The 25,528-nt window shown below is 55.9% G+C and overlaps 1 protein-coding gene across 5 annotated transcripts in view; it reads left to right on the forward strand.

The window, feature by feature from the left end:
* The first annotated feature begins 2,945 nt into the window (after window positions 1-2,945).
* The window catches only part of TNS1 (tensin 1), a 194,019-nt gene continuing 171,436 nt past the window's right edge, over window positions 2,946-25,528 (forward strand). For 2 of the 5 annotated variants that reach the window (XM_035007164.1, XM_035007165.1), the window contains exon 1: window positions 15,386-15,500. Coding sequence is in view for 1 of the 5 variants with exons in the window: in XM_035007167.1 (XP_034863058.1) it covers window positions 3,062-3,094; window positions 15,386-15,500 (148 nt within the window). In the remaining 4 variants the exon portion in view is untranslated. Of the gene's footprint in view, window positions 3,095-15,385; window positions 15,501-25,528 lie in introns of those variants that run through there. The other 3 variants (XM_035007166.1, XM_035007169.1, XM_035007167.1) reach the window with 2 other exon arrangements.

The following is a 25,528-nucleotide window of genomic DNA, read 5'->3' on the forward strand; positions in this document are numbered from 1 at the left end:
TCCACAGTCTGAGAGGGCCCAGAGACCAGGGGGTAGCAGGAGGAGATGGTGCTGAAGATGGGTGGGTATCACAGGCATGTGCAAATGTGTACTGGCAGGACTGCCCAAGGTCCTTCTAAGGGGATCAGAGGGGGAGAGAAAAAAGGGGTTTGGGTAGGAGACGGTAGATGCTAACAGGAGGAAAATAGGTTAGGACCCATTGACTGATAGATCGACTCATTCATTCTTCAACCATGTCTGGTACCTGCTGTATACCAGGCTCTGGAGACACGAAACACAGGGCATGTACTTGCCCAAGGAACTCTCCCCTTGCGTGGGTGGGGAGGGGACACCAGGCTGCGAAGGATGAAAAATGGATAACAAGCCAGAAACCAGGAGGTCATTACAGAGTTAGAGACACCTCGGGTGGCAGAGTTTAACATTCAACAGGGTGGATGGTGGTTAGGTAGCAGGGAGGACTTCCCAACAGTGAGAGGTTCAGATACAGGGGAGACCCCCACAGGCTTGGAATAGAGGGATGGGGACATTCTGGGGGAGGGTTCTTCCAGGGGGACCCCCAGCACGAGGGTCCTCCACACCCTGAGGGGACCGGGGAAGGGGCTGGCTTGAGGTCCATGGGGCCCCTTTGGGCTTTGTGGGAGGCCAGACAAGTTGGTGTCGTTGTGACTTGGTCTTTGGGCTTGTTTTCCAGCATTTCTGGGAAGCTGCAAGATGATTTCTCAGAACTTCTGAGATAGCCGTTGGGAGGCGCATCCTCTAGTGTCGCCAGCAGCAAAGGGCTGTGGGAGCAGGAAGAGTGGGCCAGGGTACTGGGATGTCAGGCTGGAGCTGGCTGAGCCCTCCAAGTTGTGGGAAGGCTGGAAGGGCTGGTGGTGATGGCTGGGGGGTGGGCTCCCAAGGGCTCCTGAAAGCCATGCCTCCTCGCTTGCCTGTGGCTCGTCTGCAGAGGGTGGGAGGGTGTGCAGGAGTGTCCGTCTGTGGACCACCCAGGGGTGGTCGCAGGGCCGGCTATGCGTGGAACCCTGGTGCATTCAGTGTCGGCCAAACTGTCAGTGAGCCCCAGCAGGCTTGGAAGGGAGGTGGCTGGGGTGGGGGAATCAAAGGGTATCGTGATGCTGAAGGGCATGCTGTGGAGGGGCAAAACCTTTTGCAGCTTCATAGCTCTGCAGAAGGACTTGGAGAGACTTGGAGAGAAAGGAGAAGGGGGCCCCCGAGAAGGGACCCTGGTTCTTCACCCTGTCTCCTTGACCAGAACAAAGACTCTGAACACAGGCATCTGCTCCAGGAAGGACCAGAATCAGACACCTTGCTTCAGTGTCCTCCCATGACTTCTCAGAATCACCAGAAGATAGAGTGTCAGTCCCTTGTGCAGTGCACAACCTGCATTTCCGCACGTGGCAGCCTTTCCCCAGCTGAAGCATGAAGGGATCCCTCTCTTTCTGGAGTTAGGCAGGTAAATGTCTCGGTTGGTCTGGGAGGCCACACACCTGGCTGGGCAGGTCCAGCTGAGGGGAGAGGCCGGTTGTAGAGGCTGAACCCTTGGGATGCACTGTATGTGGTGCTGACAGAGGGTGGCAAGGGCATGCTTTTGGGTGAGGCGGGGAGAGAGTCAGGGGATCTGTAAGCCTTTGTACATGCCAGGGGCACGCACCGTACACTTGTGCATGTGCAGGGGAGCCAAGCGAGAGGACTTTCTTGCCATGTTGCTCAGTCCAGGAAAGTGGTCTCAAAGTGCCTACTCTGGGTGGGGCCCCGTCCTCGGCATTTTGTGTGTTTATGTGAGTTGGACTGTGTGTCCTGGTGTGTGTGTCTACAGAAGGGGGTGAGGCTGAGCCCTCTTTCCCTCCCCTGGAAGGCTCCAAAAAGCAGAGCGGGTGATTTAACAGCCCCACCCACCCTCACTTGGTCCAGCCTTGGCCAGAGCTCAAAGAGGAAAGACTATGGGGGGAAAAACTTGGGGGGGGGAGGGGTGGGAGCGGATTAAGACAATGAGGGTCTGAGCAGATTTTGCTGGATTCCCTTGCAGTGCTCCCTGGGAATACATTTATATTCTGTACCCTACTTTTTACCCTGCTCTGGACCCCAAACTCTCACTCCTGAACTAAAGGTGGGGGAGAGGGCAGGGGAGGGCTGGAGGGGAAGGGGAGCACTGTGGGGGAGAAGTAGGCGGGTGGAATGGTGGGAGGTGAAAACTGGGCCCAGGGAGGGGGGGCAGGGGCTGTGGAGGAGGAAGTGGGGAAATGCAAACCAAATGTTGGCCCAGGGTACAGTCAAGAAAAACAGACTCTCGCAGGAGCCTGGAGCGGGGCTCCCTTTAGGAAGGGCAGGAAGGGCTGGGACAGATGTTTGGAGAAAAGAAAGAAGGAAAAAAAAAAAGAAGTAGGAAAAAAATTGGAATGAAATCCACAGCCTGGAGGCAGGGCCATTCTCCCACAGTCTCGGGCCTGGTTTTTCTTGTGTTAAGGCCTGTTGCTGAGTGTGTGCAAATAAATGTGTGTTCCCAGGGCAGGAGGGCATGCATCTGTACTCAAGAGATGGGACGGGGCCAGGGAACCCCAGGATATACAGATTGTGTCTGTCTGTTCATCAGTGGTCTGGGGGCGGGGAGGGGGTTCTGCAGTGAGGACAGTAGGCTCCGCGGGCCTGCCAGCATCAGATCAGAAGGCGGGAGGAGCCTCGGTGGCTCACAGGGCTTGTATGTTTGGAGGTGGGGGTGGGGGTGCAGGGTGGGCAGTGATGGCCTGGGGTGGGGGCTGTATCCAGTGGCTGTCCCTTTGCCTTGTCTCCTTCATACCCCCCTGCAAAGCAGGGCTTCTGACCCCCAACCCCACCAGTGGAGCCTGGGAGGAGGGAGGAGACAGGAGGCTGGGACAAGGGGGTGGAGTGGGGGGAGGAGGAAAGGAGGGAGGGTGAGCTGGAGGCAGGCAGGGTGAGCTGCCGGGCAGATGCTGACTGCTCCTTCGTTCTCAGAGCTGCCTTCTGCCTGCTCCGTGGGGGCTGTGAGCTCAGGGGGGCCGTGAGCAGGCTCCGGCCTGGGCCCGAGGGACGGCGCCCGCCGAAGATGACGTGGATCTGTCTGTCCTGCATGCTCTGGGTAGGTCTCGCTTCTTTAGCTAAGAGGTCGCAGGGCCGCCCCCCTCCACAACATCTTATCCTTAGGCAGAGAGCCAGCGTGCGGGAGTGTTGGTGGTGAAGGCGGAGGGCCTCTCTGCCTCCTGCTGACTGACAGAAGGACAGACTGACTAGGGCAGGCCCTCAGCCGTAGTCCTTCCCCATCAACAGGGCCTAGGCCCTGGTTCTCTGGGTCAGGACATCCCCCCTCCCCACCTTTCTTGCCTCCACTTGAGTCCAGGAGCTGTAGTCTAAGGAAGCCACCAAGAAGTTTGTTTGTTTTGGGAGCCTCTCCTGCCTGCACCGCCCCCACCCCCCGCCCCCTGCCCTGCCACACTGGGGGGAAAATACTTCACCCCTCTGATGCTCAGCCCAAGCTGGGGAGGTGGCCGTGCTAGGGGTCTGGGGGACAGGAGACACTGACCTAGCAAATGAAACCTGGGGAAGCCTGGCTGTGGAGACCTCTGTTTGGATCCCGTTACTTTGATCCCTTCTAGACTCAGTATCAGCTTCTTCCCACTACCATTGCTTCCCCTATAGGCCACCCATCCTTACCAAGACCCTCCTGCCTCCCCTCCCCTCCTGCCCAGAAGAGGAAAACACTGCTTCCTCTTTCTCCCTTCTTTTCTGCTCCCCCCCCCCCGATTTAGGAAGGTGTGTGTTGGGGTGAGGGTGCCTGAAGGCAGGGGCTGGGGGCCACATGATGAGGGTAAAAGTCTCCTGGGAGAGAGGGGGGCGGGGAGAGTCCTGACTGCCGCAGGAGGGGTGGGGGCAGGGGCAGGGGCAGGAGACCCCTTCCTCAGAGGGGCTTCTCGGAGGTCTGGGCTGGGTGAAGGCATGGACAGGGGTCAGGAGGGCGAGGAAGTCATCCCTGGCTGAGGTTCATGTTGGTCTCAAAGAGAATGATGGCTGGCTTGGGGGGAGGGGGCTCTGGGCCCAGGATCCAGATGTGGCCTTTCCTGCCCCTTTCCCTGTTCCGGCCAGTCCCCAGGCAAGCCCAGGCTGGGGGCAGCTGTGGGAGATCAGACTTGGGCAGCCAGGCATCCTTGGGGCAGTGAGGGGAAGGGTGGGAGAGGGGGCTGGAACGTGGGGGTTTGGGTGGAGCGTGGGGCTCGGGTGCAGGGGTGGGTCAGAATAGTAGACCGGGAGAGCCCGCAACGTCCTGCACAGAGGCTGCACCAGTGGTTTTCTGTGAAATGGGATCCTTGGCCAAGTTCATCTCTCTGGGCCCTTCCAGCGCCCTTGGACGAGCTCAGGAAGGCCTGCCTGCAGTGCTGAGGATCGAGGTGGGCAGCGGGGGAGCCCTGCCGGGGGACAGATGGCAGTTAGATTTCCAGGGGTGACTGGCTCCTGTGGATGGGGGAAGGGCCACTTCGGCTCAGAGAGCATGGGAAAAGTACTTCGCCTGGGCAGCCCTCAGTTTCCCCATGGGTGAAAGTAGGATAGTGAAGGGGAGCTGCTGAGAGGTAGGCATGAGTGCCCTGTCAACCTTACTGTCCTTTCTGAGAGTTGGGAGACGGTGCTGGTGACCAAAGGCAGGTGTGGATGCTGCCACTTTGGGGCCTCTAAATCTCTCCCCTGCCCTCTCTTCTGGTCCCTTCCCAGCTGTGTCCCTCCCGGCCCTGTGGGCCAGCCCCGTGGGCACTTGCCGGTGAGAGTGGGCTGGGCAGAGGGGATGGCCATTGCCGGGGGGTGGGGGCTAGAGTCTGGGGAAGTGTGGACTGGACAGAGGGCACAGTTCTGGCCCTGTCAGGGCTCCCACAGATGCCCAGGCAGCTCTACCAGCAACCTTCCTCTCTTCTGGGCAGGACTGGGGCGTATGTGGCGGGCAGTGGAAGGGTGGATGGCACCAGGTATGGAGAGGGAGCACAGAGGCCCTGGAGACCTTGCCAAGGGGGCTGCTTCTGCCTTGAGAGGCAGCTGGTGGTGGGAAGTGTGCGGACTTTGACACAAGACAGGGCTAGGTTAAAATCTTAGTTCCATTATTTACCAGATGGGCCTTGGGTAAAACAGTTCCCTTCCTGAGTCTCAGTTTCCTGGTCTGTAAAGTGGGAATAAGAAAACACACCTTGTGTGATGGGGATGAGCACAGAGATAATGCATGTCAAAAGAACAGGTGCCCAGGCACACAGTAGGTGCTCAGTAGATGCTCGTCCTTCTGCCACTCCGAAACCTCCTGCTTGGCTCGTGGGATCCCCTGAACCCAGATCTCATGGGCGGGGAGGATCTCCCTGGGATGGCTGTTGTGGGAGGGGGCCCCCGAGGCTCCTGACTGCCCCAGGACCGCCCAGGTATTCTGAGGCCAACAACTAGCTGGGTCTGCTGCCTCAGGGAGGTAAACTGAGGCATGGTCTGGAAGAGCTAGGTCTTGTGCCCCCACGTGCGTGCATGCTTGTGTGTGTGGACAGAGAAAGGTACAGATGCTTTCTCCGAGCAGCAGTGTATCTGCAGTGCACGGCTTTCATAAGCTCGAGGAATAAAAATCACTTTATTAGTGGAGGAACATAGCTACATGTTATGCATAACTTGATTTTCTCATCAGATGCTCCTGTTATTACATATTCAAACATGGTTTATTTAGAAAATAATTACATGCCCATTAATTGAGGCTCTTTGGTGTTGTGCCGATGGAGTTAGAGCTGCAGGCTCTTCCTTCCAGAAGGGCTCACTCTATTCCCGGGAACTGGGGAGGAGCTTATCAAGGGAGGTGGGGCTGAAAGAGCCACCCGGGGTGGGGGTGGGGTGGGCAAGTGCTTTGGCCCTGCCCTGAGGAAGCCATGTGGCCTCAGGCTGGTCACTCGACTTTTCTGGACCTCACAGAAGTGGAGAAAGTATTCTCAGAGGCCCCTTCCAGCTGCAGACAATGAAGCGTTCTTTTTTCTGGAGTGGTGTTCTTCCCAGTGCCAAGCACACAGTTTTGTACAGAAGGGTCCTCATGAGCCCGCAGATTCTCAGGGCACAGTTTCTGCCACAGAGGCCCCAGTCTGACCTCTTGGTCCTGAACTCGCTGGCTCTGGAGTTTTGTTTGCTTGTGAGGGCTGTGCCCACCCGGGGCCTCCTGATAAGTAGGGCTTGGGACCTAGGCTGGGCTACACGAGACTGACCGGAGTCTGAAATAAAACCCTCCTTTTGCAGAGGTTTTCAGAATGACGTTTGAGGCACAAGGTCAGGGACAAGTAGCTCACTGTTCCTCTGCAGTGTTCAGAGGAAGTGCAGTGGGCTGGCTTTGATCCCGACCCCGCCAGTTGCTAGCTGCGAGACCTTAGGCAAGTAGCTTCACATCTCTGTGCCTCAGTTTCCCCACCTACCTAGAGGGTCATTTGGTTTTAAATGAGCTAATAGATGCATACATTTAGAATAGCGTCTCTCACACAGTCAGGGCTTAAGAAATGTTAGCTCTTACCGTCTGATGGCATGTTTTCAGAGCCACGAAGCAAGCCAGAGCAGAAGTAGAGACCGGGTTCTCCTGGTGCCCCATCAAGGGCTCTCCATCCTGGGAATCCTTCAGGGCAGGGTGTGCGGGGCCAGGAGAATCAGGAGAGTGATGCGAAGGCCTGAGAACAATCAGGGCCCTCCCCTGCAGGCAGGATGCACACGGTCAGAGCGTGGGCTCTGGAGCCAGCCTGTCTGGATACCACTTATTAGCTGTGTGCTCAGGCGAGTTACTTAGCCTCTCTGTGCCTTCCTTGTGTACAGTTCCTCAACTTCAACAGTTTCGTTTGAGATTCAGTGTGATTCTGTAAGGTGATTCAGTGTGATTCCAGTTTCCGGCCATGGTGAAGGGGACCCACAGAGGGGAAGGGGCCTGCCCAAGGCCCACGTGGCTTCTGGGTTCAGTGGTCCTAGACAGGGAAGGGTAGGCGCTGGGAGGGTGTTGGAGCTCAGGGTTGGGGGGTGAGTTGGGGGCCGGCAGTCCAGGGGTAGCGGCTGGTGTCGGGGAAGTGCTGTGTGTGATGGAGACACCGTCCAGCCACTGGGCCACGCAGGCACCCACCCACCCGCTGCCTGTCCATCCATCTCACGGACGATTATGGGGTGCCTACTTTCTTCAAGAAGCTTGCAGGTCTTGGGCTAATGATTACAGTAAGGTGGGTGTTGCCAAGACGGAAGCTGTGGGGGCAGGTAAGGGGGGACCTCACCTGGACTGGAGGAGGGGGAGGTATTAGGAGAGGTATAATTCAATGCAGGGGTGAAGCTGAGAGCTCAGAAGTCCAAGTGCAGCAGCTAAGGGTAACTGTGGATGGACAGAACTGGGGAAACTGCCAGGAGGTGGCCTTTGGGCAGAGGGGCGCCGAGGATGGGATGGTCAGGGCCTCTGGCACACTGTCAGTGACATGGGAGTGCAGTGGCTAGGGACTTGGGACCCTGCCTCAGACAGACTTGGATTTGAATCTCTGTTCCATCCTGCCCTGCCTGTGTGTCCAGAGCAGGCTCCTCGGGCTCCTTGTCACTGTGAGGGGTCAGTGAGGGAATCTGGGCTAGCCCCTCGCCGTGGCACCGGCCCATGCATGGGGCTCAGCCTGTCCCGTCTCTGAGCCCTGCCACCCCAGGAGATGACTCACTTTAGGGCACAAAAAGGGACCTGCGACTGGCTGCTCAGGCATGTGGGGACGTGGTGTATGAAGTTGCTGAGCAGGGGAGAGAGAAGCAAGCTGAAGGGGGAGATGATCCAGCTCCAGAAACTGAGTCTGGGACTGAGTCCTGGGCTCCCAAGCCCCCCGTGTTCTCTGTCACAGGGCAGGAGCTCAGTCAGTGTGACCCCCTGCCCTCCTTCCTCCGCGGAGAAGCGGGGCTACTCGGAGTCAGAGTTTCATCTCAGCTAGCACCTGTAGCTGGTGAAGGGGGTGACCCGTGTCCTCTCCCCAAGGGCAGGCCAGTGCGCGTGGGGTACAACCACACGTGGGGAAACTGAGGCCAGACAGCAAATCCACTCAGTTTGTTCCTTCAGACTTGTTTAGGGATCACATCGGTCCAGGGCACGGGGACATGGAACAGAAGGCCCGGCGGACGCGTGCCCCCTGTGCGCTAGTCTGGTGCACACAGGAGTGACAGATGACGTGTAATGCCTGGGGGCTGCTCACCACGGGCCAGGCATTGTCTCAGAACAACTTGTGGGAGGTGACTATTACCAGCCCATTTAACCGATTAGTAAAGTGAGGCAGATGGGGCTAATCCACTTGCCTGGGGCCACCTCGCTAGCAAGGAAGGAGCAGGAACTCCCAATGGCATAGAGGGCTCCGAGGGGGCACCAGGAAAGTGCAACCAGGGGAGGAGGGGGTGCCTGGGGGTGGGGAGCGCTCAGCCCAAATGGAATCCTGAGGAAGTAAGCAGACAAATCCAAACTGAGGGACCTCCTGCAAAACAGCCCAGAGTCTTCAAAAAAGGGAAATCAAAAGGTGGAGTAGTGTGTCTAGATGAAAGATGAAGGGAACCCAGCAAGGAAATGTAATGCAGGGTCCTGGTGGATCCTGAGTCCCGGAGCAAAACAAAACCAAAGACCCAGCTATGATGGATGTTAATGGGGCCAAAGGGGAAATTCGAATATGAACGAAATCTTAGAGAACAGTGCTGATGCCGGATTCCCTGCGTGTGATCATCACCGCTGGCTTTCTGTAGGGCTTTCTGTAGGGCCAGAGGCGGAGAAACAGCGCAGGCAAAAGCAGCACAACATTAGCAAACGGTGAATCACGGTGATCGGAACATGCATGCTCATCTTTTCCAGCGCTTTCAAACCCTTCAGAATAAAAAAAGAAGACAGCTGTGGGGAGTCTATATCGAAGACAGTGTTGTGCGGGGGGCAGGGTATCTGGGAAAATCTCCCTGAGGGGATGGGGTTTGAATGTGGCCCTCGAGGACCTATAGAAGCTTGGCAGGCTGAGAGGGGAGGAAGGGCATTCTGGGAAGGGGGAACAGCAGAGCAGAGGCTCAGAGGTGGACGCAGGGCAGTGAGCTGGGGAGCGGGGTATGGGGTTTGAGATGGCAGGGTGGGCTGGGTATGGACTGAGGCTGCTTCCCCTGCTGGCTTGAGGGAGTGCACGTTTTGTCTTGGATGCATGGGTAGGCATGGAAGCATTTTGGGGTGAGTGGGGGTGTCAGTGATCCCATAGAGCTGTGCTCTTTAGAGGCTGCATTGAGGCTGTGTGGGGGAGGCGGGGCCCAGTGTCGGGGGCCCAGGAGGCTGTGGCAATAGCCGTGGGTAGAAGTGACAAGGCCTTCCATAGGGCAGAGGCCTCGGAATCAAAAAGCGCAGGAGGGCTGAGAGTGTTCAGGAAGCAAAATTCAAAGTCTGGCAGCTAGTTGGACTGGAGGGTGGAGGGCTGGGAGGAGTTGGGGGTGACTCAGAGTTTTCCACTCGGGTGACCAAGAACACCATCAGGCCATTAGCTGGCTAGCAGATTGAGGGAGTGGCAGAGGTTAAGGAACTTTGGTGTGTATGTGAAGGGAGGTGGGGTTGGGGGAAGCTTGCACTTGAGGTGACTGGGTCTCCCACATGCCAGCCTGTGGCTCCTTGGGGAGTCCGAGTCTTCCCCACAGAAATGACAGGTGATACCGACCATCCTGGTGTCTCCACCCAAGAAGACAAGGCGTGGGGGTGTGGATGGCCAGGAGGCGGGGAGAGGGCTTGCTGACTCTCCAGGGCCTGCTTTTTGGTGACTTTCTTCCCCAAGGCTCACTGGCCCGCAGACTTCTGCCCTCTGGCCACATCATCCGGGGCTCCTAGTGTGGGCACAGGGAGCCGAGTGGGAACAGGGCTGGGGGGAGTTTCTTGTGGAGGGGTCTGGAGGCCTGAGCTGGAGGATCCCTAGGGCTGTCAGTCCCCTTTCGCTCCCCATCCCCACCACACTCAGCCCCCATGGGGCAGGGAGGGACCAACAAACAGCATTCCCCCCCCCCCCCCCCAGGGCCCAGGACTCCCGCCAAAGCTGTCCCAGCCAGATGTGCCACGCCCCTCTGGCTGGAACTATCTGGCAGCCAGGCTTGGCTGAATGGAGGGTGGGAAGGAGAGGATCCCTGAGGCCCAGGAAAGCCCTCTGATGCTGGGTGGGTGGGCTTGTCACAGGGCTCGGGCTCTGGGCTTGGAGGGTGGGGAGGAATGACTTCCTGGCTAGGACCTCTTCCCTTCTCTGGACTCTGGCTCTTGAGGGAGGAGGGTGTTGGAGACACCAGGTAGCTCCCGCTATGGCTGTGCCTCCTCGCGCCCCCCCCCCCCGGGGCCCCCAGGTCCTCCAGGAGCTAATCCAGCTAGGAAGAGTGGGGGAGTGCTTTGTGAGGCTGTCTGGCACTTGTCAGGAAAAATGATGAGCATTGTCATAACAAGTGGTTACCCCCGAGCAGAGTTTGCATTCATGGGCTTGTTCATATTCTCCGCCCATACCTGCAGAGTAACCCTGGGTGAGGGCAGTGTAGGTTCTAGACCCCCAGGTTTCTTCTTCTTCTGGAATTTAACCTATGGTTGGTCGATGGGAAACTCTTGTACCCCCTTGTGTCTAATCATGCATCCTTGTGGCTTCTGCCCCCAGAGTTTTGTTTTGCATTCAGTAACTTCATAGATGTCTGGTCCATTCTTACAATGATAGCCCCTCAAGATATTTGAAGATCTAAGGCTCACCCACCCTAGACTTTCTCCTCCTGCAAACTGGGACCTTCAGACCTCTGTGGGTGACTCTTTCAACAACATTGCCAGATACCCGTTTTATAGCCGGGCAAGCCTATGTTGCAGAGGAGGTCACAGCCTAGGGCCACTTGCCTGGGGGTGCTGGCCTCCTCGCTCCCACGTGGGTCCCCCAGCCTCTCTTGGAGGGGTGATATTTCATGAAGCACCCCCCTCTGTAACCATGAGCATGTCCCACCCCCCAGTTCCTCCAGCCCTTTCATCTCAAACTGGCCCATTGGTTCCCCTGCTCTTTCTATACTCAGACTATCTTGTCCAAACCCATCATTTTCATTTGGGAACTGTGAGGCCCAGAGAAGGCCACTGGTGTTCTCAGGGTCACCAGCCTAGAGAGCTGGTCTCTAGACTCCCATCCCAGTGCTCCTTCAGCCAGAGAGCCAGAATGAGGTGGGGGGAAGGGCAGGGCCTTGGCCCATAAGCTGCTTACAGAGGCCATGAGTGAGGCCAGAGAATGTATCTAAAACCCTGTTCCTGCTCCCCACGCCGTGCGGGGAGAGAGTTTGTAAACTCACATTTATGAGTTTGGGCAGGCAGGGCAGGCAAGCCCAGGGCCCAGGGGAGAAGCCTGGGCGTTTGCTTGTCAGCCTAGAAGGCTCTGCCTCCTCCCCATCTGTTCACTGGGCAGCCAGGAGCCTCTTTTGGGAGATTCCGCTGTTCCAACTATACTTTGGGGAGAAGGCCACCTTCCCTGGGCTTTGGGTGAAGAGCTGGATTTGGGGTATAGACGGAGAAGTCTAGGGGATAAGCTGGAATGGGAAGCTCAGCTTCACTCCACAGGGTGGGAGAGGCAGGCTTGGGGAGTGGCTGGAGTAGGCCTGAGAAGTTTGGGCTTTAGGGCTTCCTGCCCCCCTCCCCAGACAGGCCTTAAATTGAACCCCAAGTCCCCTTCCTGCACCTCCCCCCAGCCCAGGCCTGGGCTGCTGCAGTTGACTTTGGGCTGGGCCCCCTCCCTGGAATGTCTATGACAGAGATTATCTGGAAGGCTGCCCCGCCAGGGGCTGAGAAGGGCAAACAGGGGAGGTGAGACTTCAGAATGGAGGGGGCTCACCTGCCTCTCCTGGTAGGCTGGGGGACACTGAGTGAGGTCTAGTGCAGGACAGTGCCCTGCCCCGGCCCTGCCCCGGCCCTGCCCCGGCCCTGCCCTGGACCCTGCCCCCACCCTCAGTGGAAGCTGGAAGCACAGCTCTTAGAACACAACACTGGACTAGCAGGACCCAGGCCGTGCTGCCTGGTTTAGCCACCAGGGGGCAGTGCTGGGCTCCCGGCTCAATGGCCCTCTGCTCTCTCCACCTCTGCCCTGGGCTTTGTCTCTGCTCTGTCCTGCCTCCCTGTCATCTCTGTCTGCCTGTCTCTTTGAATTTTGAGCCAGTCTCAGACTTCAGAAATGTCGCAAATGCAGTGCAAAGAACTTGTTTTCCTGAGCTGTTTGCGAGCGAGTTGCTGACACAGTGCCCTACCACCCCTACATGCTTTCCTAATTTTCCTACGAGGACTTTCTCCTACCTAACCCAACCGAGCCATCAAAGTCAGGGGCCTGACATTGACACATGGCTACCGTCTTGTCCTCAGACCCCACTGAGGTGCGGCCAGTTGTCCCGATGATGTCCTTTATGGTCACGGGAAGAATCCAGTTCCAAGTCAGCCCCTGCATTTGACTGTTGTATCTCTTTAGACTCCATTGGTCTGGAAATCTCAGTCTTTCCTTGGCTTCTGTGACCTTGTCACTTTTGATGATCACAAGCCATTTAATTAGTAGACTGTGCCTTGATTTGGGTTGGTCTGATGTTTCCTCATGATTAGATTCAGCTTGTGTCTCTTTGGCAGGAACATGGCAGACGTGGTGTCCTGTTCTCCAAGCATCCCCTCTGTGGTGCACAATTTCCATTCATCGCATTACTGGTCGTGTTTGCTTTGATCCCTTGATTAACGAGTAGTCTGCCAGGCAAAGTGACTTTTTTCCCTTTTGTAATTTAGAAGTGTGGCATGGCGAGGTGCTTTGAGATTTGTGAATCTTCTCTTTGTCATCACACTTTGAATTTTTTCACTTAGTTCACATATTGGCCTGGACTAATTTAAGCCACTACTATCATTCCGTATTATGATGCTCAAATCTGCCCAGGTTTAGCCTTTGGGGACCCATTCGAGCTGGCGCCTCTGTCCTTTTGTCTGTCTGCCCCTTTGATTCTCTGGTTGCCTTTATAGTCTCTGTGTGCTTCTGTCTAATTTCGCTTATTCTGTGTGTGTGCTGGTTCGTCTCTGCCTTTATTTGCCTCTGCCTTATCTGGGTCTTCTTTTCTTCCTCTCTGACTCTGTTGCTTTTCTCCCTCTTTCTCTGTCTCTCTGTCTTTATCTGTGTCTGTCTCTCTGATTCTTTCTGTTCTGTCTCTCTGTCTATCTCTCCCTCTCTATCTCTTTGCCTCTTTGTCTCTCTGGCTTTCTGTCTCTCTCTCATTCTGTCGGTTTTTCTCTCTGTGTCTCTTGTGGTTCAGCCTCTCTCTGCCCCAGACCACTGTAGTGTCTTCCGAGAGGAGTCCTGGACATGCTGGGTTTGTGGGGGGCTGCCTCCCTTCCTCCTCTGAACACACAAGTCGCCCCCTCCAGCCCCTGTCCCAGAGACTCTGGAGAAGGGTCCAAGGAGGGACACTTGGAAGAGAAGAACCCTCCCCTGGAACGGCAGGGTCTGTCATCAGCTGTGGCTCTGTGTGTGGCTATGTGTGTAGAGGGGGGTCAGGAAGCTCTGTGCCTGCGAGAGGGAGAGAGCGAGGGAGTGGCCAATGTCTGCACTCTGCTGGCCCCTGCTGCCGAAGCCGGGAAATGAATCCGGTTGGACGCCACGGTGAAGTACCTTGGAGAGGCGTGGTGCCTTTGAGCAGGGACAGCTTCCTGGGGTGTCCTCCAAACGGGGAGCTCCCCCAGCCTGTGCCTGGGCTGAGGGCCGCAGATGGGAGGAGGGGGTTCTAAGCCGTGTGGGGGCAGGGCTTTGCGGCTTAGAGTGCGTTCCTGTACGTGGTTACCAAGGACAGACTGTCGGGGCTTGAGGGTGTGGGGCCCAACCTTGCGCTGTCCAGAGTGGGAAACCGAGGCCTGTGGTAGCGGTGGGCGGTGACTGGCCCAGGGGCTCACGGCCGGTCAGACCCAGAGAAGGCTTGGACCGCCCGCCTGCCTCTCATCTCATGTGTGTGGTGAGCTAGTTTTATTTATTTATTATTTATTTATTTTTATTAAAAAATTTTTTTTTTAAAGATTTTATTTATTTGTTTGACAGAGAGAGACACAACGAGAGAGGGAACACAAGCAGGGGGAACAGCAGAGGGAGAGGGAGAAGCAGGCTCCCCGCTGAGCAGGGAGCCCGATGCGGGGCTCGAACCCAGGACCCCAGGATCATGACCTGAGCTGAAGGCAGACGCTTAACGACTGAGCCACCCAGGCGCCCCATAGTTTTAAAAAGGAGATTTAACAGACCAATATTTTCATAATGCAAAGTGATGTCATTGTAAATAAATAAATATTTATTTATAAATACTAATATTTATATTAATAAATAAAATAAAAATAAAATGGCAGAAGGCTTCTGGGCTGGGGCTGGAGGTGGTAGCGAGGGGGTGAGGGGGAATGGGGGGCACGTGGGTAAAAAGGCTAAGGACTATCACCAGTAGAACGGATAAAGGAAGCAGCTACTTTCACACATGGGCTACCACACGCAGCGAAAAGAAAGAGCAGCTCTCCGGGCAGCCGTGTGGATGAATCCCACGGATGAACCCCGGGCGACAGAAGCCGGACGCAGGGGTACAGCCTGCTCAGTGAAATTTCAGACTCTGGCAAGACGAATCTTTGCTGATAGAAGTCACAATAGTATTGGGGTGCCTGGGTGGCTCAGTTGGTTAAGCATTTGCCTTTTTTTTTTTTAAAGAGATTTTATTTATTTATTTGAGAGAGAGAGAGAGAGAGAGAGAGCACAGAGGGAGAATGAGAAGGAGGAGCAGACTCCCTGCTCAGCAGAGAGCCCGATGTGGGGCTCGATCCCAGGACCCCGAGATTATGACCTGAGCTGAAGGCAGATGCTTAACCGACTGAGCCCACCCAGGCGCCCCGTGTCTAACTTTTGATTTCGGCCCAGGGATTGAGATTGAGCCCTGCATCGAGCTCTGTGCTCAGCGCGGTCTGCTTGGGATTCTCTCTCTCTCTTTCTCTCCCTTTGCCCCTCCCCCTCTCGAAACCCCCATAAATAAAATAAATAAATAAAATCTTAAAAAAAAAAAAAAGTCACAATAGTATTTACCTTAGGGGGATATTGACTGGGATGGCCATGGGAGAGCCCTCTGGGGTGTGGTAACATGGTGTATGTGTGTAAAATTGTTATTGAGTAAGCCATTTAAAATCAGTGTCCCAGTGTGCTGACCCACCTAAGTGTCAGAGTCTGGGTCACACTCAGCTCTCTTTCCTGGGGCACCTCCTCCCAGAAATGGGGGCTCAGGCCTGTCACCCCTGAAGGGGCTCTCACCTCTCGTTTTCCCCAGTCCTGGCCCACTTCTCCCCGAGTCCCCCCAGCTCCTTCCCCAGCCTTCTGCCCAGGCCTGATCACTGTGCCTCTGCCCCCAACAGCCAGAGGATCTGGAGGCCCCCAAGACTCACCACTTCAAGGTGAAGACCTTCAAGAAGGTGAAGCCCTGTGGTATCTGCCATCAGGTCATCACCCGGGAGGGTTGCACCTGCAAAGGTGAGTAGATGGTCAGGCTACGGGAGATGGGGAGCACGTCATGGTGGGAAGGAGGTGGCCTGGGACCTGGGCGGATGTCCTTGGGGTCCTGGCCTGGGGCCAGGTTCTCACGTGGGGGTCGATGCTGAGCACACCAGATGGCAAGCTCGTGGGTGTGTATGGATGGTACATGATGACAGGTGGTGGGTGGCATGGAGATGGCATGTAGCTTGTGTGTGGATGATATGAAGAAGGCATGCGGATGGCATGTGGAAGGTGTACGGCTAGTGGTTTGTGGTGTGTGGATGGTCTGTGGTTGGCATGTACTGAGTGTGTGTGTGGCGTGTGGAGGGTGCATGAGTGGGGCGTGCTGGCCCGTGGATGTCATGTAGTTGGCATGTGGATGGGGCATGTGGAAGGTGAGTGGGTGCTGTGTGGCGGTCACGTGGATGACATGTGGAGGTCCTGTGATTGGCATGTGGAGGGCACGCGGAAGGTGTGTGGGTGGCGTGTGACTGGCACTGGGAAAGACACCACATTTAGGGGTGAGTTTAAGAGGCCCCAGGTCAGACTGGAGGGAGGGCCTGGCGGCTGCTGGGCTTTTTCAATCACTATTCTCGTGTGCTTCTCACCCGGCCTGGGGTTCGGCTGTCCCTGATGCCAGAGAAGTCGGTGTCTTGGCCCAGGTCACACAGTAAAATCAGCAGGAGGCCCCTGCGCCTAATCTTGGTGGCTGACATCATCTCCCCACCCAGCTGTCCCACCAGATGCCTTCCTCTCCCCCGCCACGTCCCGTCAATCGCCAGGGCCCCCCAATATAGTTTGAGTCCCTGAGCTTCTCCACAGCCTATTCAGGCTGCTGGGTCCTCTTGCCTGGAGGGCTGACTGTAGATCCTTTTCCTCCTGACCCACCCCCTCCGATCCACCGTCTCACCAGCTCCCAGCGGGACTCCATGCACACCTAGTTCGGCCATTCCCTGGGTACAGCCTTGGGAGTGCCCCTGCCCTCAAGACAGAGCACCGCCCCTTCCTGTGGCTGCGAGGCCCAGCCTCCACCCCTTGCCAGCTCTCTGACCCATCTACCGCTGTCCCCCAAGTCCATACTCAGCCCGGCTGCACCCGGCTCGGCTCTCGAGTAGGCCAAGCGTGTCAAACATGCCAAAGGGGCTGGGCTCTCTGTTGCCCTGGGCCTTGGCTCACGTGGCTCTACCTGGACTTCACTCTCCTCCCCTCTCCCCTGCCGAAGTCTCAGTGGGTCTGGGAAGACAGCCTAGGGAGTAATCATCAAAGCACTCACATGGCTCTCCTGCAGTGCTCACAGCATGGCGGGGGGGGGGGGGGCGGCCTGTGTCACCCTCGCTTTACAGAGGAGGAAAGGAGGAAACTGGGGCGCAGAGTCGTTAAGACTCTTGCTAAGGCACACAGCTGGCTGGGTCCCAGTGGGGCTGTCAGGGGGTGTGCTCTCTGGGGGAGGGAAGTCTTCCTAGACAAGGACTTTCAGCGGCATGATGGAGTGGGGAGTGGGTGTGGATGGGAGCGTGTGAGTGTGTCGAATGTGCGTGTGGAGGATATTCTAGGCACGTCCTGCTCTGGACAAAGGGTAGAGGTTAATTGTCCTTCACTGAAGAGCTGGGATACCCAGACGGAGTTTAGGCGGCCAACAGGGACTTCTGCAGTACCCATATCCGCCGCATGGTGTCACGCTCCTCCCAAGAGGTCTGGCTGGGACGGGTGGTGGGTCAGGGTGAGAGCTGGGAGGAGTCAGGCCCGAATTGCTGGGCGCAGGGTCACCGCCCCACCTGCCCCTGCCCCATGAACCTGCTGAAGTTAGCCCCTGAGTCTTCCCCCAGTGCCTCCCTTCCTTCCCCAGTGTGCCTTCCCTTCACCCCAGTAACCACCAGAGGCAGCACAGGGGTGGGGTAGAAGGAAGTCCCAGCACTCACTGTGTGACCTTGGGCACATCTTTGGCCACATGTTCTGTGATGGTCTGTGGTCCTGGGTTCCCCAGTTGACCTGGCTTGAGGGCCTGGGTTGAGGAGGGGATGTGACCTCCTGGGAATGGAAGGCTCCCAAGGTGAGACACGGGTTTTCCCTGGTTCAGAGCCTGGCCCTGCCGGTGTGAACCAGAGTGGAGGTCATGTGGCCAGTGGGCTGTCGGGCTGGTTTGGCAGCTCTGAATGAATTATTGAGAAGTGGGAAGAAAGCCAGGACTGAAGTCCAAAGGCACCACTAGGTGTCAGGACTGGGCCATGGAAGGGCTGGGGTGGGTGGAGGGGGGCAGCAAGGGAGGATTGAAGACTCCCAGCTCTATAGGCTATGGTGTGCCTTCTCAGCAAGATCGTCGGGGTCACCAGGCCTGAGGTCAGGGTTGGGGCCACTGGGCTTACTGGTGGGAGATGCAGCAATGAGCCAACTCTCTGTGCTTTGGAACCAGGAGGTGACAAGAGATGGAAAAATGCCCTTATCCATCCATCCATCCATCCATCCATCCATCCATCCATCCATCCAGGGCCACCAGGTATGGGTTATTGCTCCCTGGTGAAGGGGGTGATTGTGGACTAAAATCCAGGTCATATTTTGTTCGCCAAGCCCAGGGTTTGCTGTGCTCTCTGGTTCCTTTAACAGGCTTCAAGTCTGGGGTTACAGCATGGATACCCTCTGGATTTGTGGCTGGGGGGTAGGGGGGCAGGGTGTATGGAACATCAAGGCTGTGAATTCAGTCTCCACGGGGCTTGCAGTGCTGAGGGAATTCCTGCAGGCAGGGGCGGTGAGGACACTTTCCTAGATCTAGAGAAACTGGGCCACTTGTCTTTCTCCCTCCGTCTGACCTGCTCTGTAGCTCGGACAATTTTCTGCTCCCCGCCTTCCCGCATTTCACTGTTTAATGTAATGTGGCTGGAGGGGCAGGGTGGGAGACAGGGGTGGGGAGAAGAGTCAAAGAGCCCAGGGCCTGGTCTGGGAGACTCATAGATGGACCGTGCAGACAATGAACTAAGGTGGCGGGACATTCAGGTGTAAGTGTGACTGATAAACAGGCCAAGAGGTCCTGTGAGACAGCTACCAGTCTTCTCCTTCGCTGAGCCTGTCTCCTCCTGTGCCCCATGCAGTTAACAATAAACCCTGTCCTGCGTCCCTGGGGGGGGTGGTGACTGTGAGGAACACGGAGTTTCTGTGTGTGGCTATAACACAAACACTAGTGTTAGGGACTAAGGCTCCGTGTGGGGGAGACGGACGGATGAGACAGTGGGGGGAGAGGAGGCCCCGGGCCTTTGTTAGGGGTCCTATCTCTGGCCCTGCCACCCACAGGCTGTGTGACCTCAGATAAATCATATCTCCGCTCAGGACTCAGTTTTCTCAACTATGGAGGAGGGGCTGGACCAGGAATGCTCACTGAGGCCCAGACGTGGGTGCGGGGGGGGGGGGGTCTGGAAAACTCCCTTGTTGGAATCTGTAAAGGCTTGATAACTCGACCAGTGGAGGCTGCCCCTTCACCTCCTGCATACACACGTGCATCCATCTGATGATCGTGAACTGAGCCCCCTCTGGGCTGGATGCGGTGCCAGGTACTGCTGCCAAGATCCAGCCCCTGACCTGGGAAGACAGACATACCATCAGACAGTCATAGAACATGGTGGCAAAGCTGACACAGAGGTGTGTGTGAAAGGTCATCTCTGACTGAGCAGAGATTTTCCTGTCAGGCTTCATCAGGGAAGGCATATGTAGTCTGGGTCTTGAGGGGTGTGTAAGAGTTCCTTCGTTCAAACAGTGGGTTTCCCACAGATTCTTCGGGTGGAGCTCTAGGGAGTCTAGAACTTCGCCAAAGGGCCCTAGCCTTCTGCTACACTGAAACCCGAGGGAAGAAACCAGAATGCCAGATCAAGAGCCCGAGGGCTGCCATCTGGGTCTGGATTTGGGGGCTAGGCTTAGACTACTTCCCTTCTCAATGCCTCTGATCAGCCTGGAGGGTAGGGAGGTCGCCTGCAGTTTCCCCAGAGTGGGATGCACTTGGGAAAGAGAATTAGGCTCTCAATGGGACAAAACTACCCAGAAGCCCTTACTGGTTGAATCTGGGGAAACCTTGTTTCAGGGAGCTCTTTGTCCTCTGTTACTTCACTGGGGATCCCAGCTTCTACCCTCTGTCTGAGGACCTTTTTGGAGTCAGCCTAGTAGAGTGGGAAGACCCTACGTTCTAGTGCTGGCTTGCCATGGCCCAGCTGTGTGAGCTTGGGTGAGAAACTTAACCTCTCTGAGCCTGGCTTTCCCATTTCTCTAAAGGACGGATTGGACTAAGATCAGAGGCTCTAAACTGTCATCCAGAGGAACTGTAAGGTTTTTCTGGAGGTGATACAGGGGCCTGAGAAGGTAGGAAAAAGAAGAAACCTAAGGGGAAATGCTTGAGGGGTTGGGACGCTGGAAGCCTTGCCCACTTTAATCAGAACAGTTCTGGTTTTAGGAGTTAAATATATCAGGAGGTAGGGTGGATGGTGGTCTTGCACTTAGCCCCGACGTTCCAGATTTCTATCCCAGCTCTGCCCCTTACTAGTAAGAACTTGAGCAGAGTGTGTCGCCTGTACGAGCCTCAGGCACCTTTCCTTTAAAATGAGACACATAGCACACCTCCCTCCTCAGGTTTCTTTGGGGGTTAAATGAGATAATATGTATACATAAAGGGCGTAGAACAAGCTTTTAGTAAAAGTTAACCAAGATCACTGAGGTTCCACATAAGAGTCCATCTGCATGAAAGTTTGAAAACCATTGGATAGGAACATCTAGAAGGTTTCCTCTTGCTTGAACTTCAGAGCCACACAGCGCCCACAACCCCGGGCCATCCCCTGAGTTACCTTGTGTTACTTGAGGTACCCCAGAGAAACAGAACCAACAGGATGTATGGATGGATGGATAGATAGGTTGGTAGGTAGTTGATGAATGGATAGATAATTTATTTTAAGGAATTGGCTCATACAATTATAGAGGTTTGGCAAGTCCAAAATCTGTTGTCAGGCTGCAGACCCAGGGAAGAGTTGCAGTTCAAGTTCAAAACCAGTCTGCTGGCAGAGTCCCTTCTTGCTTGGGGAGATCAGTCTTTGTTTTATTCAGGCCTTCAACTGATTGGATGAGGCCCACCCACATTATGGAAGTTAACGTGCTTTACTCAAGTCTGTTGATTTAAATGTTAATCTTATCCCCCAAAACCCCTTCACAGAAACATCTAGAATCATGTTGAACAACTATCTGGGTATGATAGATAGTCTACCTGAGCTGACACATAATATAAACCATCACACACCTCCAAGCCAGGCCATGGAGATAAGCAGGGCAGGGAAGGGCCATGAGGTGGTGCGGGCAGGTGGGTGGCTGGGCCAGTCTGTCTGCCAGCTGGGGAGAGGAGCTGAGGCCCACTGCGGGTGTGGGCGGTTCCTGCTGGGGTCAGGTGCACACTGAGGCTATGTGCTCATTTTCCGAGCCGAGGCCAGGAGGAAAAGGCCATTTAGATCCCAACAATGTTAGCTTCCTGTGTTCCCGGGAGGGCAGGAAGCCACCTCAGGATAGAATCCCAGCAGCCCAATGAGGCGGGAGCTGGCTCAGGGCTGGGGTTGGGGGTGCAGTTTTCTACCCCAGCAGGTAATCTATGGACCCCGCCACACTATGGGGTTCTTAGCTCCACCACGGGCTGGGCCCTGCTGGGTGGGGGGCCATGTTGACACCCATGGGCAGAGATGAGGCTCCTGGGGCTCCATTGAGCTTTGGTTTGGCAGGGTCCCTCCCCAGGGGGGCTTCATCTTGCAGGGTCACTGGCTTACGAGGCCACTGCCTTCTGCGGGAGCTGGGGCAGGCCACGGTCCGCTCAGGTGGGGTGGATCCTGGGATGTGTGTCTGGGGAGGACTCAAGCGCACAGCCCAGGAGGATGGGACGGCTGATGTTTTCCTGCCCATGTCCCCCCATGATGAGGAGCTGTACCTTGTGGAGTGGACATCCCTGTCAACCGCAGGCTGGGTGTTTCCCCCCCCAGTGTCCAGGATGCGTTCAAGGTTGGAACCTGGGCCTCCCCTCCTTTCTTTGTCGGAGGGAGGAAGAGGCAGGTGGTGACTGGTGGAGAGACCAGTGGGGTGCCACAGGCTCTCACAGCCGGGAGAGGGCTTGAGGACCATCTGTTCCGGGGCTCAGGGCTGATGCAGGCAAATGAGTGAGTCAGTGGGGCGTGATGGGGAGCAGAGAGTGGGAACGACTTGCTTCAGGTCACACAGCTGTATGATGGCACTCAGGACTAGAACCCGGTCTCCTGACCAGGAGATGGGGGTTCTCCGGTAGAATACCAGTAATACAGAATCAGACGATGCTGATACCAGCTACAGCTTTCTACAGAGCATGCTCAGGGCCAGCCACATATATGAAGTCAGTCAACTCTCACAACCCTGGGAAGGAGGTGTTACTATTGCGCCCATTTTATAGATGAGGAAATGGAGGCTCAGAGTGGCTACATAACTGGTCCCGGATCACAGAGCATGACCGGCATCTGAGCTGAGAGCCAGTCTCCGTGTGGCCAGGGAGGTAAGCGGGTAGATGGAGAGCAGGACCAGGCTGGGTAATAGGTGGTGTTTGTACTGAGGCACTCAGAAGGCACTGACCATGGTCCACATTGGCCCTCTCCCAGCAGGGGCTGGGGCTGAAAAGTGGAGCTCACCCACCCTCTCTTGTGTCCTTTCCATTGCCCCAGAACATCAGCTGCGGTCCCAGTGGTTTAGGCTGGGAAGAATTCTTCCAGTTTTAAATTTATGCCACATTTGTTCAGCCCCATCTGTAAGTCAGACCCTGTGCCTGGAGAAGGGGCAGGATACAAAGATGCCAGGTTGAACAGGACCTCAGTGGGAGCACAGAGCAGGGAGTGATCATCTTTGAATGCCTGATTATTCAGGGAGGGGCATTTTGAAATGGGCCTTGGAGGATGTATATGAGTTCACCATTTCAGACCTACCAGATTCAATGTCCTTTTGGGGAGTTCAGTGTGGCAGATCTCTTTTGGGGCAGTGGCTGGAGGTGGGGGCAAGACCAGGCCAAGCAGGGCCTTGTAAGCGTGCTGAGGAGTTGGACAAGACAGTTCTAAGCAGGAGTGTAATGTGATCAGTTTGCACTTGAGAATGGTCTGTGGCTCTGAATTAAAGGGGGAGCAAGGCTGGAGGGGAGACAGGGCCCAGGGAAGGATAATTGGTCTGAACTGGTGCAGTGGTGGGGGGCTGGCAGGAAGGGGGAGATTTGACAGCCTCTTTGGAGTTACTTTCTGGGACAGGATGACTAATTGCTTGGTAGGGGAAGGAAAGGGAAGAAGGAATTTCAGAGATGAGCATGCCTGTACCCAGGGAGCAAGGAAGGACCGAGGAGATGGCCTCTGGCCTCAGCGCCCAGCATCAGCCTTTAGCCTCTTGCTTTCTGTGGGATCCTGGGCTCTGGTTTCTGTGTTGGTTATCTGTAGCTACATAACAAATTTGTCCCCAAACTTAGCAATTTACAACAGATATGAAATTATGATCTCATGTTGTTTCTGAGGGTCAGTGTTTCACGTGTGGCTTCACTGGGTGGTTTGGACCCCGGGTTTCCCGTGAGTCGTAGTGAAGACGTCAGCTGGGGTCATCGTCATCAGAGGGCCTGACAGGGACCGGAGGATCCACTTGCAAGGTGGTTCGGTCATGCATCTGCCAAGTTGGTGCTGGCTGGTGGCAGGGGGCCTCAGCTATTCGTCACATGGCCCTCTCTATAGCGCTGCTTGGGTGTCCTCACGACGTGGTAACTGGCTTCCCCCAGAGCCAGTGATCCAAGAGACTGGGGGCTGAAGCCACAATGCCTTTGATGACTGAGTCTCAGGAGTCACACACCAGCAGTTCTACAATATTCAGTGGGCCACGTAAGCCAGCCCTATTCACCGTGGGAATGGATGACAGGAAGGTGTGCATCCAGGAGGCAGGAAACATTGGCTGCCACAGTTCCCCTTTCTGGAGCACATTTGAACGTGCCATGCATCTGGGAAGTGGGAAGCCTGCAGAGTGGCATGCCCAAGTTTCACATGACAGTAGGGGGCCGGCCAGTTAGAGTAGGAAATACTGCCCCCTGGGGGAGACTGGAGAAGGGTGGCCAGACTGTGAGGGCCCCATCCCTGGAGGGATGGGGCCCTCAGCGCAAGAGGGCCTCCCTGGGGCTGGGCGCAGGTGCTCCTAAGGTGTAACAATCCACCAGCGGAGCTGCTGGGAACCTGCCACTTGAGTGGACTTTGCCGAGCTTTTGTCTTCTGGGCTGGGGGCCAGGGACCGGCTTCGTCTGCTCCCCACTGGAGAGCTCTCAAGGGCACGCTCAGCATTCCAGCACACACGGAGCCCTCAGCTCGCTGTATTGCTGTTGCCAATGCCCTCCATCCAGGGGCATTTGTTGGATGTCTGCCCACTGTGTGACGGGCAGGGCTGCCCTGTATGGTCAGGCAGGCCGTTTGCTGCCAAGGGCGCCTCCCCGAGAGAGCACTGGAAGCAGCCACGCTTTGCTCTCCAAACCATGCACCCAGGTACAGAGCTGGGTCCGCCTGGAGAAAGGGCACCTTCTTGCCATTTCCACAAAGACGCTGTATTCAGCTGTGTGGCCAAGGGGCTGGTCTGCCCAAAGGGTAAGACATTTTCTAATTTGCACAAAGCTGCTGTTTGGTGTTGGAGGTCTGGATCAGAAACTGTTCTCACTACTGGGGATTTGTGTGAATGAGACAGGCATGCTCCCTGCCTTCATGGGTCTAGTGTAGGGAGATATACTATTCATAAGTGAGCAGGAATTACCCATGTTGACTTCAGACTGCGAACTGTATTAAGAAGGAAATTATCAGGGTGCTGCTGAGAAAGAATATTGGAGGTGCCTAATGTCATTTGGGTGGTCAGGAAAAGCCTCTTTGAGGAGATAGATGGCTTTCAGTGGATTCTAGTAGTAGAAGGATTTGGCTTGGTGAGCAATGGACAGCTAGGGTGAGGGAGAATGGTCCAGGCAGCCAGAACAGCAAGTGCAAAGGCCCTGAGGTAGGAAAGGATTTGGTGCATTCTGTGACCTGTCAGAAGTATGCAGTACGATACTTGAGGGAGATGGGGTCCTGGCTGTCATTGTGCTGTTGGTATCTTGACTGGGGTTGGGAGGCCCAGAGTGGACACTTAGGGAATGCCTTTTTGATGGATTATGAAATGTTGGGGGCAGGGTATGGCTCAGGGAAAGGCTGAGAGTGGGGTGGGAATGATTAAATGGGGGGTACACATAAACTCCAGGGGAGATCTTCAGTCAGGTCCAACTCCTCAATCATTTATTAAGCTTCTACTGTATGTACCAGGTACCAGGTATTGTGTAGTGAGAGAAAGAGAGAGAGAGAAGGAGAGAGAGGTCCTTCCTTTGAAGGAGCCCATAGCTGTAGGGACCAAGGTGGTGGGGGAAATGTGCTCTGTGCGGTGATACCTGCGAGGAGGTAGGGAACAGTGAGGGAAGCCTCCAGAGGAGAGGCCCGGGACTTGCTCCTGAAGGCTTGGGATTTGATTAGCAGAGGAAGGGGAAAGGTCCTTCTGTTTGGAGGTAGTGGCACAGTGGGACGCCTGCCTGGCTGGAATGGCCTTCCAAGCTCAGGCCACATGGCCTGAAGCTTTCTCAATTCCACATTCCAAGGCCAGGAAAGAAGGCATGGGGGTGGGGTTGGGGTGTCTGGAGGGGAGTTGCCATCCTGGGGTAGTGGGGGCGGGGTGGGGTGAGAGAGAAGCAGAAAGTCTAGACAGATGGGCATGACTTGACTCGAGTGGTCAGGGGTGGGTATGTCTTGGTGTGGCCAGGGGTGGAGAAGTCCCTGAGCTGGCCTGGGTGGCTGGTGGGGTCAGAAAAGCCTTGCTTAGCAACAGCTGAGTCACAGGTCTGAGCTGGGGCCAGGACAAGGTTCTGGGAGAACAAGGTCCCAGGCAGGGCCGATGGCCAAGGTCGCAACCCAGACTTCCATTCCTACAGACCAATCAGAAGCCTTAGTATGGAGAGCCCTCTTTTGCAGCTCTGGGCC

This window comes from Mirounga leonina, unplaced genomic scaffold (assembly GCF_011800145.1).
Source record: "Mirounga leonina isolate KUSES-001 unplaced genomic scaffold, KU_Mleo_1.0 Mir_151, whole genome shotgun sequence".
Taxonomy (NCBI): domain Eukaryota; kingdom Metazoa; phylum Chordata; class Mammalia; order Carnivora; family Phocidae; genus Mirounga; species Mirounga leonina.